General features: G+C 48.5%; 1 protein-coding gene across 1 annotated transcript in view; it reads right to left on the minus strand.

The window, feature by feature from the left end:
- The window catches only part of MRAP2 (melanocortin 2 receptor accessory protein 2), a 97,518-nt gene that overhangs the window by 75,435 nt on the left and 7,083 nt on the right, over window positions 1-15,000 (minus strand). Inside the window, exon 2 of the mRNA XM_075594819.1 lies at window positions 8,318-8,451. Within this exon, the coding sequence (XP_075450934.1) occupies window positions 8,318-8,444 (127 nt within the window). The 5' untranslated portion in view covers window positions 8,445-8,451. The remainder of the gene's footprint in view (window positions 1-8,317; window positions 8,452-15,000) is intronic.

Consider the following 15,000-nt stretch of genomic DNA (forward strand, 5'->3'; position numbering starts at 1 on the left):
AGAGAGAGAGTGTGTGTCTGAGAGAGAGAGAGAGTGTGTCTGAGAGAGAGAGAGAGTGTGTCTGAGAGAGAGAGTGTGTCTGAGAGAGAGAGTGTGCCTGAGAGAGAGAGTGTGTCTGAGAGAGAGAGTGTGTCTGAGAGAGAGAGTGTGTCTGAGAGAGAGAGTGTGTCTGAGAGAGAGAGAGTGTGTCTGAGAGAGAGAGAGTGTGTCTGAGAGAGAGAGAGAGTGTGTCTGAGAGAGAGAGAGTGTGTCTGAGAGAGAGAGAGAGAGTGTGTCTGAGAGAGAGAGAGTGTGTCTGAGAGAGAGAGAGTGTGTCTGAGAGAGAGAGAGTGTGTCTGAGAGAGTGTGTCTGAGAGAGTGTGTCTGAGAGAGTGTGTCTGAGAGAGTGTGTCTGAGAGAGTGTGTCTGAGAGAGTGTGTCTGAGAGAGAGAGAGTGTGTCTGAGAGAGAGAGAGTGTGTCTGAGAGAGAGAGAGTGTGTCTGAGAGAGAGAGAGTGTGTCTGAGAGAGAGAGAGTGTGTCTGAGAGAGAGTGTGTGTGTCTGAGAGAGAGTGTGTGTGTCTGAGAGAGAGTGTGTGTGTCTGAGAGAGAGTGTGTGTGTCTGAGAGAGAGTGTGTGTGTCTGAGAGAGAGTGTGTGTGTCTGAGAGAGAGTGTGTGTGTCTGAGAGAGTGTGTGTGTCTGAGAGAGAGTGTGTGTGTCTGAGAGAGAGAGTGTGTGTCTGAGAGAGAGAGTGTGTGTCTGAGAGAGAGAGTGTGTGTCTGAGAGAGAGAGTGTGTGTCCGAGAGAGAGAGAGTGTGTGTCCGAGAGAGAGAGAGTGTGTGTCCGAGAGAGAGAGAGTGTGTGTCCGAGAGAGAGAGAGTGTGTGTCCGAGAGAGAGAGAGTGTGTGTCCGAGAGAGAGAGAGTGTGTGTCCGAGAGAGAGAGAGTGTGTGTCCGAGAGAGAGAGAGTGTGTGTGTCCGAGAGAGAGAGAGTGTGTGTGTCCGAGAGAGAGTGTGTGTGTCTGAGAGAGTGTTTGTGTGTGTGTGTCTGAGAGAGAGTGTGTTTGTGTCTGAGAGCGTGTGTGTGTCTGAGAGAGAGTGTGTGTGTCTGAGAGAGAGTGTGTGTGTCTGAGAGAGAGTGTGTGTGTCTGAGAGAAAGTGTGCGTGTCTGAGAGAGAGAAAGTGTGCGTGTCTGAGAGAGAGAAAGTGTGCGTGTCTGAGAGAGAGAAAGTGTGCGTGTCTGAGAGAGAGAAAGTGTGCGTGTCTGAGAGAGAGAAAGTGTGCGTGTCTGAGAGAGAGTGGGTCTGAGAGTGAGAGAGAGTGGGTCTGAGAGTGAGAGAGAGTGGGTCTGAGAGTGAGAGAGAGTGGGTCTGAGAGTGAGAGAGAGTGGGTCTGAGAGTGAGAGAGAGTGGGTCTGAGAGTGAGAGAGAGTGGGTCTGAGAGTGAGAGAGAGTGGGTCTGAGAGTAAGAGAGAGTGGGTCTGAGAGTGAGAGAGAGTGGGTCTGAGAGAGAGAGTGGGTCAGAGAGAGAGAGTGGGTCAGAGAGAGAGAGTGGGTCTGAGAGTGAGAGAGAGTGGGTCTGAGAGTGAGAGAGAGTGGGTCTGAGAGTGAGAGAGAGTGGGTCTGAGAGTCTGAGAGAGAGTGGGTCTGAGAGTCTGAGAGAGAGTGGGTCTGAGAGAGTGTGAGTCTGAGAGAGAGTGGGCCTGAGAGAGGGAGTGGGTCTGAGAGCCTGAGAGAGGGAGTGGGTCTGAGAGAGAGTGGGTCTGAGAGTCTGAGCGAGGGAGTGGGTCTGAGAGAGAGTGGGTCTGAGAGTCTGAGCGAGAGAGTGGGTCTGAGAGTCTGATTTCCCTACCCCCTGCCCGATTTCTGTGTGTGTGTGCGTGCGCACAGACACCAACCCACAGTCAGTCATAGTCACCCAGCACCCAAGAGTCAGTCAGTCACCCAAAGAGAAGCAGTTCCAGCCATCACATTAGTGGTGAGTTCATTAAATGTTTGACAAATATAGCAGGCTAACTTTTAAGTTGATAATTTTGGATGGCCCTCGAATGATTTTATAAATATCAAAATGGCCCTTGGCAGAAAAAAGGTTCCCCACACCTGGTCTAGGGTGACCTGGCAGGTAAAGAGAGCAATTACTCTGCGAATGCTAGTATAGCACTTTTTCCCTCACCCTCTATGATATCTTGTTGCTAACTTGTGTTGTTGGTGCAGTGTGTACCTGTGAGGCTGTAATAGGAGGTCTTGAGATACTGTGCGGTGGTATGGGGAGACATTAGGACAGGTTCTCAGTACTGTTCTTCAATGCTGCAGCGCCTCCATCCAGTGAGGATCCTGGTGTACCCAGGATGGTCCACACTGGCACTCACATAATGTCCCAGAAAACAGCCGCATGATATAGTCCAACGAGGTTTAATTAAAGGAATAGTCAGGTTCACAGCATCCATACTTCTGGAGCAACAATCCCCTTGTATCAGGCCCTACTGGCCCCATCCAGCTCCTTAATCCCTGATGGCACACAGGATAATACATACTCCCACTCTGCAGGGGGAGGGTAGACAGACTGCCTACCTTCTGGGAGAGTGTCAGTTTCTATTCCCAGGGTGTGGCTTGTAACCCTGCCCTATAACAGGGCAGGTCTGATACTGACAGGCATCACATTTTGGTCAGGTGACCCAGCCAGTATCCCTCCAAGGCTGACACCCTCAGGTTGTTGCTAGGCCCGCCACTGGATACAGTAACAATGCATCCAGGCTGCAATAACAGGCTAGGCCTTATGAAAGAGCCTATCCCTCACAGAGCCTGTACCTAACAGGACTTATACTGTGAGGGCCCCAAAAAAAAAAATAGCGGCCGGAGGCCTAGGCTATACTAGTTTTAAGGATGCCTACACATGTTTGACTAGCCATTGGGGATGAATATTTCCACGGATGTCAAAGAAAAGATAGGGAAATGTGATTTTGTTAAGATTTCTCTTCTCCCAGATTATAATGAAACTTTGCCTAGGTCAGGTAAAGGACAGGCGAGAGAGGAGGACATAAAAAGAGGTTGTTCCCTAGAACATTCTGGAACTGGCTTCAGAGTTTTGTCATTCTGGCAAGTGTGATTGGGGGAGGAGAGGGTTTTCACTCGCAGGCCGGCAGCAGCTCCAGTTGCGGTCTGGAGTCCTCATCATGTCATTAGGGTAACAGCGGGTGTCCATATGGATTTTGGGGTTTGGAAGGGTTTCCTAGATTCATATAATGGAAGGACCATATGGAGGACCTGGCATTGGATAATAAGATGCACCATCTATTAACTGATGTGTGTATAGAAATTCAGACCACAGAGCAGTCCAAACAATCCAGTGCTCCAAAAAAAATTATTGTAGAGGTGTGTGACTGGGGATACGCTGTATATAAGTGTCTCTAAATATTGTAATAGACACACCATGTGTGTCAGCCTGTGAGCAATTGCCAGTAAGGATAATGTATAAGAAGGTAATGAGTAAACAAAGATAGTAAATGAAAGGCTTGTTACCGACTGGCTGCCACATGCAGCATGATCGCGTCGTAGTAAAATTACTCACAGGTAGGTGAAGTGGGAAAGATGATTATAAATCTTGTGCAATCACTGGGAGTCAGCGTCTCCTCCAACAGCAGCCTCAGATGATGGGCAGCGCGGCGTCAGGAAATAGGGGAATCCCCGCGATGGAGCTCAGTAGCCGCAGCCAGGGCAAATCCCTCCGTATGGTAAAAGGGGGGGGGGGGGGTGAACGGGTCCCCAAACTGAAGACTCCGTCACTGGACAGACGCAGCCCCAGTGCGGCTCGTCAATGATAAGTAACCGCCTGCCTCTTTCACCGGAATGGGTTGCTGTGTATAGTAGGGAGGAAGTCACAGCTGGTATCCAAATGAAAGCTTACAGCAGCGTATCACCAGCGGCGTGCAGCCAGGTAAGGAGTACTGGTCTAGAGTAATGGAAAAAACCGGAGCACAGCCCACCAGCACATCACAGGACACGAGGGTCTTCTTTAGAATGGTTTATTGATAAAAGAATATAGGGCAGAGTTCCTAAAGACGCTCTGACATGTTTCGCGCACAGGGCGCTTTATCAAAGAGTGGTCTGTTAGGACACACAACAGCTCATATATAAAGGATATTACTTGATTACCTCAGGTGTATAGCATGATGATTTAGCTCCATCTACCAATCATGAACAGAATGGAGTACATTAATGGGTAATCAAAAAGGGACTAACACACATATCCTAATACATGGGCAAAACCACATTTAAAAACACATGTTTGTACTGCAAGTACAACAATGAAAAATGATAAAAACACTATTTAATCAAAGAATAATAAAAACACTGTAAGGTACCACCCTAGGTCCAAAAATCAAATGAATATATAACATTATCATAAACACCAAGATTCAAAGACATATGAATAGATGTAACACATATAAAAATATGTATATGTAGATTGCGTGGGACGACTGGATCTAGTCTATCACTAAAGATAATGAACAGATATTGAAAAAGTGACCATTTGTCAATGGATTAATGTTGAATAACCACTGAATCAATAATCAGTGGTACATTCCAAACCGATTAGATATTAAATGTATTAATCCATGAGAAAATGTTTAAGCTCCCATTCTACGTTTAACCCCTTAGGGTATAACGTATCCATGGTAAATATCCAATGCATCTCTCTCTTGTTGAGGGTGTTGAGTCTATCACCCCCTCTAACCCATGGGGCAATGTATTCAATCCCAGAGAATTGGAAATTAGCAATGCCCCCTTTGGGACACTGCAGAAAGTGTCTTGATACCGGGTGTTCTAGATCTCTCTTTATTATTAGTCTAGCATGTTCTGCCATTCTGGTTTTGAGGGGCCTAATGGTCCTCCCTATATACTTTTTATTACATCCACAGGATAGCATATATACCACGAAACTTGTGTGGCAATTGATAAATGTGGAAATTTTGTAATTAAATTTGGGGTAAATTGTTTGAAATTGTTTGATAAATTTAGCATATTTACACAAACTACATCTTCCACATGTGTAGAAACCAGAAGGAATATTCGATAAACGATCTGGTGCAGAGGAAAAAAGGCTGGGGGATAGCGAAGATGCCAGTGTTCTGGCCTTTTTAGAAACAAACTTAGGGTCTTCTTTAGTGACCATATCAAGGTCGAATCTAGTTTTAAGGTATTACAATATTTATGGACAATTGATTTGATTTGGTTCGCCTGACCATTGAATTGTGTAATGAATAAAGGACTGACAAACTCACGTTTCTTTGTTGTTTATATTTAATCAATGTTTTTCTATCTAGGACACTAGCTTGTTGAAAGGCTATATCTACATCTTTCTTGTCATATCCCCTCTTCTCGAACCTTGAGCTAAAGTCCCTGGAATGTTTGACAAATAGTGTCTCATCTGAACATAATCTCCTGTATCGAAGAAATTGACCCTTGGGGATCCCGCGTATAAGGGACCTGGGATGACTGCTCCTGGCGTGGAGAAACGAGTTTTTTGAATTGGGTTTCTTAAAGAGATTAGTCTGTATAACATTGTTTAGGTCAACATGGAACGTCACGTCCAGGAAATTGATATGATGAGTATTTGTTTCCATAGTGAATTTTAAATTAACTTCGTTAGTGTTGTGTGTTTGAAAAAAAGTGTTGAGTGAATCTGAATCCCCATCCCAAATAAAAATCAAATCGTCAATATAGCGTCTGTAAAAGACGATGTGTTGACGGTGAAGATTGGTGTAGATGGAGCTAAATCATCATGCTATACACCTGAGGTAATCAAGTAATATCCTTTATGAGCTGTTGTGTGTCCTAACAGACCACTCTTCGATAAAGCGCCCTGTGCGCGAAACATGTCAGAGCGTCTTTAGGAACTCTGCCCTTTGTTCTTTTCTCAATAAACCATTCTAAAGAAGACCCTCGTGTCCTGTGATGTGCTGGTGGGCTGTGCTCTGGTTTTTTCCATTACTCTATTTACTGATGTGGCTGGATCAGTGGGTTATGGGGAGTTCTTTCATGGCTCATGGAGTGTGGAGAGGCGGACAGCCCGGTGGGTTAAGTTTGTTAGGAATGTTATGTTTCTGGAGCCATTTACCTTGGAAATAAAATAATTCCGTTCTTCAAGCTACTGTATGTAGATCATAGACGTCAGGGGGAAGTGACAAATGGGTGACAGTGCATATCCACAGAGGCCTGTAAAGGCATCTGTACTCTTTCACAGATATAAAAAGTTGTGCGGTAAAAGAAAGTATGTTTCAACCCTATAAGGTAGACTCAATAAGGCGGACTCTTTATGTATGTGGGTCTCACATCTTGTACCTGGACTGTCACTGCAGACAGGACACCCATAGGTGTCCTAGCTTTTCCCTGACTCCCTAGCAGAGGCAGAGGTATTGTCCACACTCGCTCTCGCCCGGAGGGAAGAGGACTAGAGAAGGCCCAATAATGCCTCTCCACTGTGTGACCTGCCTTCCTCAAGTGGAGAAAGGCACTGCTAAATTTGGGCGGTACCTGCCCTTAAGTACAGCCAGGAGGAGGGCATCAGGTCTGACTCATGATTGGTCATGCCCAGGCCTGATGTCACCGCCTCCTGTTGTCACTCAAATGCAGCACCAAGGAGGGGGAAACCCCCATATCAACTACTGGCAGCCTGATTGTACCAGGGCTTACTGCCAGGAGGGAAGCAAACTAGTAGTCCCAGATGGCATGGCTCCAAATATAACACTACATTAGCCATAATGTTAAGAATTCAATAAAGAGATGTTTATCACATTACAAATACATATACCCAGTGTTTCCCCATTCTCTCATCTCTTATCCCTGTAACACAACTAATACACTTCCTCACAGGGAAATGTTACCTGCACAAACCACAACATACAGTATGTGAATTTATTTAATTTACAAATAAATACAATGATGGGTGTTGGCCACAGAAACCCCAGCACAGCTGAAAGAACCTAAATAAAAGAACCTAAATAAATTGATTGATGGTTGTGAGTCTGAGACCCGGAGGGGGTTGACAATAGCTTTTTGAACCCCTATACTAATCCGTTAGTAGATAAAGTCACCATCTTGTTAGAACGGGGAGGGAGACCTATGAATATACACCTGAGAAACATAGGAAATATACAAATTATTTACTTTTCCCAGGTACAGATGTAACTTGCTATCTAAGGTGCCACGATTTTCGCTGTGCGGTAGCATTGCGGGTACAGACCTCGCAGCCCGAAGACAGTAAACTGTCCAGAAGGATTAACACTGCAGGGTTCCCTGTTTCTGAATGGGACCCTGTAGCTTTAATCCTTTTGAACCAACTGCAGGGAGAAAATACCTGTCTTTCAGATGAGCGGCGCAGCCCTTGGCAGCCATGTCCGGTCCCTGACTATGCCGTCTGGATCCCCGCTGAAGTAAGAGATGAAGGCTGTATTTCCCTCTGGATGACGTAAATGCCCTAATATGGGACGCTACATTATGAGCGGGAGGCTATGTGACCATATTTGGTGTCTCCGCCCTGTCCAGTCCCCTTGATGTAGATCACCAAATATAGCCATACAGCCTCCTCCTCATGATGTAAAGTCCCGTATTAGGGCTTCTACATCATTCAGGGGAGGAAATTACAGCCTGCATCCTACCTTCAGTGGGGATCCAGTCAAGTGACCAGGACATTTAAACACTCAAGAGATACCGGCACCCCATATCGGGGCCTGTAACTCGGGAGACAGGTGGTCGCCGGGGCTGAAATGAATGTGGTTCAGCTCAGGAGACACCCTGCTTCAATCCTATGTTATTAAAATTAAATTAAAGCAGCACAATGCTAGAGGTGCACAGAGAGAGTGACTGATTCTGTCTACTCTCACTGCGCGTCTCTTCCAGACTGATGCAGACCAGCAGAACTAACACCAGGAGTCCCATTCAGAATCACGGACTCCCGCTGTGTTAATACTGATGGGCAATTCCCCCTGCTCTGCACTTTGCTGTGAACACTCTACGTTTGGTCCACGGTTCTCCAGCACATGTGCTGGGGCAGGTTGGAGATAAAGCTGGCTGCATCTGTATATGCCTATTAGAACTTTGCACTACACTATTACAAAAATATGAAATACTAACCATATAATATATTATTATGTTGAGTCTTTTCATAAGGTTGGCCTGAAAAAGTGACAGCATAGTGATTCTGGCTACTTACAGTGTATTTATACACACCTTTTGTGGACCAGGGCCAATAAGAAAAGAGTGAACTAAAAGCCACATTGATGGGAAAATACAATAAAAAAAACAATCATTGGCATTGATACGGCAGTGATTATGGACTTACATTTATGAGCCTTCAGTCCTTCAAAAGAAACCGGTGCGTATTCATAATACTCATATTCCCAAGTGTAGTCTGAATTGGATAATAGTTTTTGTGATGTTCTGTTCGTATTTACACTTTGACCAGACATATCTAACCTACAGTAAGCACATAAGAAAAGGAAAAGAAAAAAATAGTGGGTTAAAACACACATTTTGAACTCTGCATTTGTCTCATTTTATGGGAGAATTGTTTTTACATGAAAATAGTGCCATTAACAGGAATAAACCAAATGCAGCTGCATGTACCTAAGCCAAATCAATTAAATCCTTCTATTTTTTTTTTTCGTATCCCCTTTTTTGAGTTTCTTTAAAGCGTGAAACAAGGGGGGGTGGGCGTCAACAAAACACCACCGTTTTTGTCCCTGCTACCCAAAATACTTACCAGGTTTAAATCTCCCTTGGGGGGTGGGACAGGGGGAGGGACAAAATGGCTGCAAAATCTTGGACCAATAGGAAGCAGTAACAATCTTTTGGGGCTTCCTTTTGGATGGCCATTTAAATCCACTTTAAAAACCAGGAAGTGTGATTGGTAAATTCACCAGTAAGTATCTTCGAAACTGGAGGCTCCCTGGGAACTAACATAGTGTGGGTCTGCTCTGAACAAAACCCTGGTTCCAATACTGTAAATAACTGGAGGTTAGTTAGAGTGGATTACTCCTTTAAGTTTGGTGAAAAAGTATTTCAATATTGACTGCAAAAAGCCAATATTTTATACTAAGATGTTTTGCAGGAAAAGTGCAATGCGGTAACTGTCGAATTGCCTGGAAAGGCACTGGGAGGTGAGATGTGCCCACTGTAATGGGAATGATGATTATACCTACTTTCGGTCTTATACCTATTGTACTGCTCACCAGTGTTGTTGCCGTGTTTGGGGATCATTTATTTGACCCCATTTATTATATGTTCAGTACCATTAAAAGTGTTTTTAAAGCCTCGTCATTCCTATTACAGTGTTATCTTGGGGTAAATCTTGTGTAGCCATGCTGTAAAATGGCTGCAGTCATCTCTCCTGCTGACAGTAAGGCCTGGTAAGTTATGGGCATGCCAGCAGTAATCATGGAGGTTTGCCCTCACACCCTCGTGAGGTGCCCTATGTATGGATGGGAGTGGTCACAGGCTCTGACTCCATGGTTAGTGATGTCAGAGTTGTGTCAGCCCCAGAGGATACATAAGGCACGGCATTAGGTAATAGGTTCTTCCCGGTTCTGGAAGGAGTGAAGAGTGATTACGTTATAAGCTGCTGAATAATGAGACTGTGACCAGGGACCTGGCACAGGGTAGATATCCCTGCGGGGATAGGGAATCCCTAATCAAGGAGGACTATACCTTTCAAAGGGAAGTACGGTGAACAATGGAGGGCTAAAAGACACCCATTGTGGAGGGCAGCTGGCCCACCATATTCAATAAAGATGTTCCTGATAAACGATACCCTCGTGTGTAAGTGTGGAGTGATTACACCGAGGGGTGCACCACAGAGGAGTTTCTCACCAGGACCATCCACAAGCGGACGCTGGGATCCTGATGAGGTGGAGGTGCTGCACTGGATCTAGGTAGGACTCAGCACACTACCTCAGTTGCCTGTCTGGGTTGGCAATCCCCACACACCATCATGCGGGAGACTCAGGAGTCCTGTTGCCAACAGGTGCACCACCAGACATCACACTGTAATGGGGACTGGTTAGAACACAGGGGCCAATATGAGATTAGGTGGGTCAGGCCAGGTCAGAAAAAAACGTTACATTTGGAGGCGCTGCTGAGATGATAGACCTGTCAACAGGACAGGCTTTTGCTAGGTCACTTGGAAACAGGGAGAGTGTCTGCTGCCACTTTGTGCTGCGTTGGGACGGACCTAGGGGTAGTCAGGGGGCTGATGGAGTTTGTCAGTTCGCAGGGACGACCTAGGGGCCTGAAAGGAGCCGGGCTATAGCTGTCCTAGTCACCTTGAGGTAGTGCTAGTTGGTAGGATGCCTAAAGGGATAGCCTGTTAACATGGTCAGGAATCCTGGAGAGGGTCTGCGCTAGGCTAACCAAGATAGGTAGACGCCCAAGTACTGCATGGAAGCCCCAGAGTACTCTAGCCCATTCCAGACCACTTACCATAGGGAGCACAGACTGGGAGGAAAGAGATACAGCAGACACTGAGAGAGTGAGCCTAGCCTGAGGTAGTGCATACACGAGTCCAGCCTACATTAGGTACACATGGTGGTGCATCAGGGAAATCTTTATTGTGCCGGTGTGGTGGCTGCCCCGCAGAGAGGAGCCCCATGTACAATCAGGACAAACAAAAGATGAATATGGCGACCGCAAGCATGGAGGATCCGCCCGGTGCGGATAGTCCAAATTGGCGACCGGAGGCTGATGGGGAGAACACACCTGGCGTGCGCCCCGCTGAAGAGCAAGCTGTTACTGATATGTCTGTCACGAGCCTGCTATGGAGTGGAGTGAGAGCAGTGACCGCACCGTTTTGGTCCTGTCTAGGACACCGAGGCGCTACCCTGGAGGACTGTGTTGAGGACATTGTTATAACAGGAGGGGAACACAGTGAGAGTGACTGTCAGTCAGCATACAAACACATGAACGCTACCTCATTCACTGACCAGACTGACAGTGCGACCCAAAATAGCGGCTCCCGCTTCCCTGGGAGACCGCGTGGGCCGATTGCAGAAAAATCTGCAAATGCAAGATTTACAAGGAATTGGCCAGAAGAGGCGCCAACAGGAGAGCCCCGCCCGCATGGGGGGTATACCGCGAAAGCTGCGGCTGCGCCTTTATGGACAGTGACTTCCTCAGCCCCAGTGCTGAGCCAACCGATTAGCCTGTGGGACCCTCCCCTGATCTCAACCAGGGGGAGTGGTTTCCAACTATGCCCCGTGGGTATGAATCCAGCGGCGCAAAGCGCTGGTGAAGTTACAGCGCTGCTAACAAAAGTAGTCCCTGCAGCTGGTGTTGTGTACGGAAAGGAAGGGTACTTTGCATGCAAGGCAGCTGCAAGAAAGCGGCTGGAATTGGCGCCAAAAGAAGGACCCCACCCAGTGGGGGATAAGGGCGCGAAAGCTGTGGCCGCGCCCTCTAGGACTGAAAGAGGTGCGGCCTCAATTAAAGGACATCCTACCCCATTGTGGGACCCGCCCATAATCGCTACTACTGGGGGTGGATTCCAATTGTGTCAGACAAGGGAGGAGCTGAACCAAGGAGTGGCTGACAATCCAACCCCTGTTGATCACTCACGCGGAACCAGCTTCCAGAACAGACCAGTGTTGAAGGTGGCTCCCACCAAGACAATGGCCTGCTCCCCAGACGTGAACAAGATGGTGTCCACTCAGCCCTATGCAGTACCAGGGGGGTTGCTGGTGATACGCGTAGCGGGCGCGGAGACAGTGGTGGGCCTCTGCCTGCAATGCAGACTGCCCGGCGGCACCATGGGCACAGCGGTGCGCTGTCCCCAGTGTGGCACACGATACCTGTGGCCTATGCCCACATTTGTGCCAATCCAGACAAATGACCCCCCGGGGGATACGGCTAGGCTGTCCGCCGAGTCCCCTGGTGCACTGTGGACCAAGAGTGCGGATCCCGGAGAATGGGGATCGGAGCCGGTTAATACGGCTGGGTCCGACGAGCATGGAGCGATCAGTCAGGCAACTGACCGGGAGAAGAGAAGGCGGTCGCCACGATCGGCGACCCCAAGTACCCTTAACGTGGATTCCTCGGACGAGGGACCCAAAGAACTAACCAGTACCCTGGTCTGGCCGGTGGCGGTGTCCTGTGGAGGAAATGGGGTAAAAAGACCACTTACCGGGAGTGACAGCGGGAGGAGTCGAGTGTCGCCGGTGGAGCGGAGACCGGAGAGGCGGAGCCCAGCCGTTCCCGGGTCCGGCGGGTCCAGTGGCAACGGGCGATCCACGCCCACCCTGCGGACTGGTAAGAATAGTCCCTGTTCTTGCCAGGCTCCGGTGCCGACGCTAGAGGAGGAAAGGCCGTGCCAGGCCAGGACGGCGCACGTGGGCGCAGGCGGACTTCCGGATATCCTCGTGGAGGAAGAGATCCCGCATGGGGGTCCATCCCAAGATGGCGGCCCCTCCGCGTTTGGTGATGACGTCGTTTCCGGCGGAGACAGCGGAGCAACCGGAAGGAGAACGCCAACGCATCGGCGATCGGGCAGTGGTTCCCGATCGACTAAGAGGACCAGGAGCCAGCGACGGACCGAGGAGGGTGAGACGCAGCCAGCGGTATCACCGCTCAGTGGTACGGGACAGTCAGATAAAGGAGAGCGGGTCGGAACCCCGCGGCTGCCAACCGCATACCCCTATGCCCAACCCCACGCCCTAGATAATGCCCCTGCCCCAGTCACCTGTTCCCGGGGATCCTCGTCAAGCTAGGGGGTGTCAGAAGGGTCCTTGGGGGTTGGTGAGAACCGGACTGGGGAGAGACTAGGCAGCTTTGCCTCTGAGGGTGGTTCAAGGGGTGGAGGACAATTGGGACAAGTGTCAAAGTCCCGATGGGTGCCTGAAGAGGCTGATGTACAATCGGAGGAGATGCCAAAACACGAACGGTGGTCCCGACCCCGTTCCGCAGGGACCTCTGGGGTATGCTCTTGGGGGGGGACTGATGAGGGAGACTCTCTAGAGTCTGGGCCCGAGAGGCCTAGGGAGACCCGTTAGTGGGCGCCCTTATTTGAGGGATATGTGGGGTGGATGGACCGCACGCAGTTCCTATTAGAAAAAGACGATGTGGTGGATTACTGGTGGGCTAAGGGGGAGTTCACGCCCGCCGAGAGGAAGAAGGAGTTGCAGTTTAGGTGGTTCCTGATAGGCCGGAACGAGATCGAACCAATGGGTCCTGAGATATTAACAGACCCTGTGGACCCAGATGAGCCCTTGTCCTGGGTATTACCAGGGAGAGCGGGGAACGCCAATTTAACAAGGTGTAGTAGGGCTGAAAGGGCCATTACAGCAAAATACAAATACTCCCATGGTTTGGAGTACCCGTATGTCCCAGAACCCCTCATGCAGGAGATTGAGGATAACAGGGACCAATGGTTAAGGGAGACCATAGAGGAGTACATGGTCAATAAGGGGGTTGCCATTACTGGTAGTAAGGCGGAGGAACGGATAGAACACCTCATAAGGGTATGGAGCATCGGGCGAAGTGTTTATAAGCACAAGGTGATGTACCGGCCTGAAAGGGGTTTGCCGCGCAGTTACAGCGTGACTGTACTGGACATGGGGGGTCGGGAGGTTAAGAAACCCGATCCCCGGCACTATTATTAGGAGGTACTGGGTAGCATTGCGCGAGTTCGTGGCTGCTGGTCAGGGCGTGCTTGGCGCAATGTGAGTTGTTTCATAAATCTGATGTTATGCTAATAATGTGTATGTTCCATTTTACAGTGCTTCCTGAAGAAAGGTATTTCAAATTTAGGTCCCAGCCGGGGCCGGTGGGATTCACCAGGGGGAGAATGTAGCCATGCTTTAAATGGCTGCAGTCATCTCTGCTGCTGACAGTAAGGCCTGGTAAGTTATGGGCATGCCAGCAGTAATCATGGAGGTTTGCCCTCACACCCTGGTGAGGTGCCCTATGTATGGATGGGAGTGGTCACAGGCTCTGACTCCATGGTTAGTGATGTCAGAGTTGTGTCAGCCCCAGAGGATACATAAGGCACGGCATTAGGTAATAGGTTCTTCCCAGTTCTGGAAGGAGTGAAGAGTGATTACGTTATAAGCTGCTGAATAATGAGACTGTGACCAGGGACCTGGCACAGGGTAGATATCCCTGCGGGGATAGGGAATCCCTAATCAAGGAGGACTATACCTTTCAAAAGGAAGTACGGTGAACAATGGAGGGCTAAAAGACACCCATTGTGGAGGGCAGCTGGCCCACCGTATTCAATAAAGATGTTCCTGATAAACGATACCCTCGTGTGTAAGTGTGGAGTGATTACACCGAGGGGTGCACCACAGAGGAGTTTCTCACCAGGACCATCCACAAGCTGACGCTGGGATCCTGATGAGGTGGAGGCGCTGCACTGGATCTAGGTAGGACTCAGCACACTACCTCAGTTGCCTGTCTGGGTTGGCAATCCCCACACACCATCATGCGGGAGACTCAGGAGTCCTGTTGCCAACAGGTGCACCACCAGACATCACACTGTAATGGGGACTGGTTAGACCACAGGGGCCAATATGAGATTGGGTGGGTCAGGCCAGGTCAGAAAAACCGTTACACTTGCAATAGAGGATTTATACCTCATACGCCTATCCGTTTTGGTTTCTTACTCTACAACCACAATATATCTCCCGAGAGTGTTAATGATCGAGTGCATGCTATCTGGGAACTTCTTGTTTCTCCACCTCCAGTCTGAGGTGTGAAACATCTGTGCTTTTCCGTGTGTTTACCTCTCACCTAGTGCGCCCACCACACCCCACTATATAGGCTGGTATCTATTTCGTGGCTAGCTAATTTATTACATCGTTTCTTGGGACACTTTGCAGAATGCCATAAAAAAAAAATACTATAAGCCTGAAATGTAAATTAATTGATTTTGATGGAGTAGTCACTCGAGGAGAAGTTAGATTAAAAAATTATCCATACTGTACATGAGAACCCACTGCCTGTACAGATAGACCTCAGTCATAATATCCTCTGACCAAG

This window comes from Ascaphus truei, chromosome 4, assembly GCF_040206685.1.
Source record: "Ascaphus truei isolate aAscTru1 chromosome 4, aAscTru1.hap1, whole genome shotgun sequence".
Taxonomy (NCBI): domain Eukaryota; kingdom Metazoa; phylum Chordata; class Amphibia; order Anura; family Ascaphidae; genus Ascaphus; species Ascaphus truei.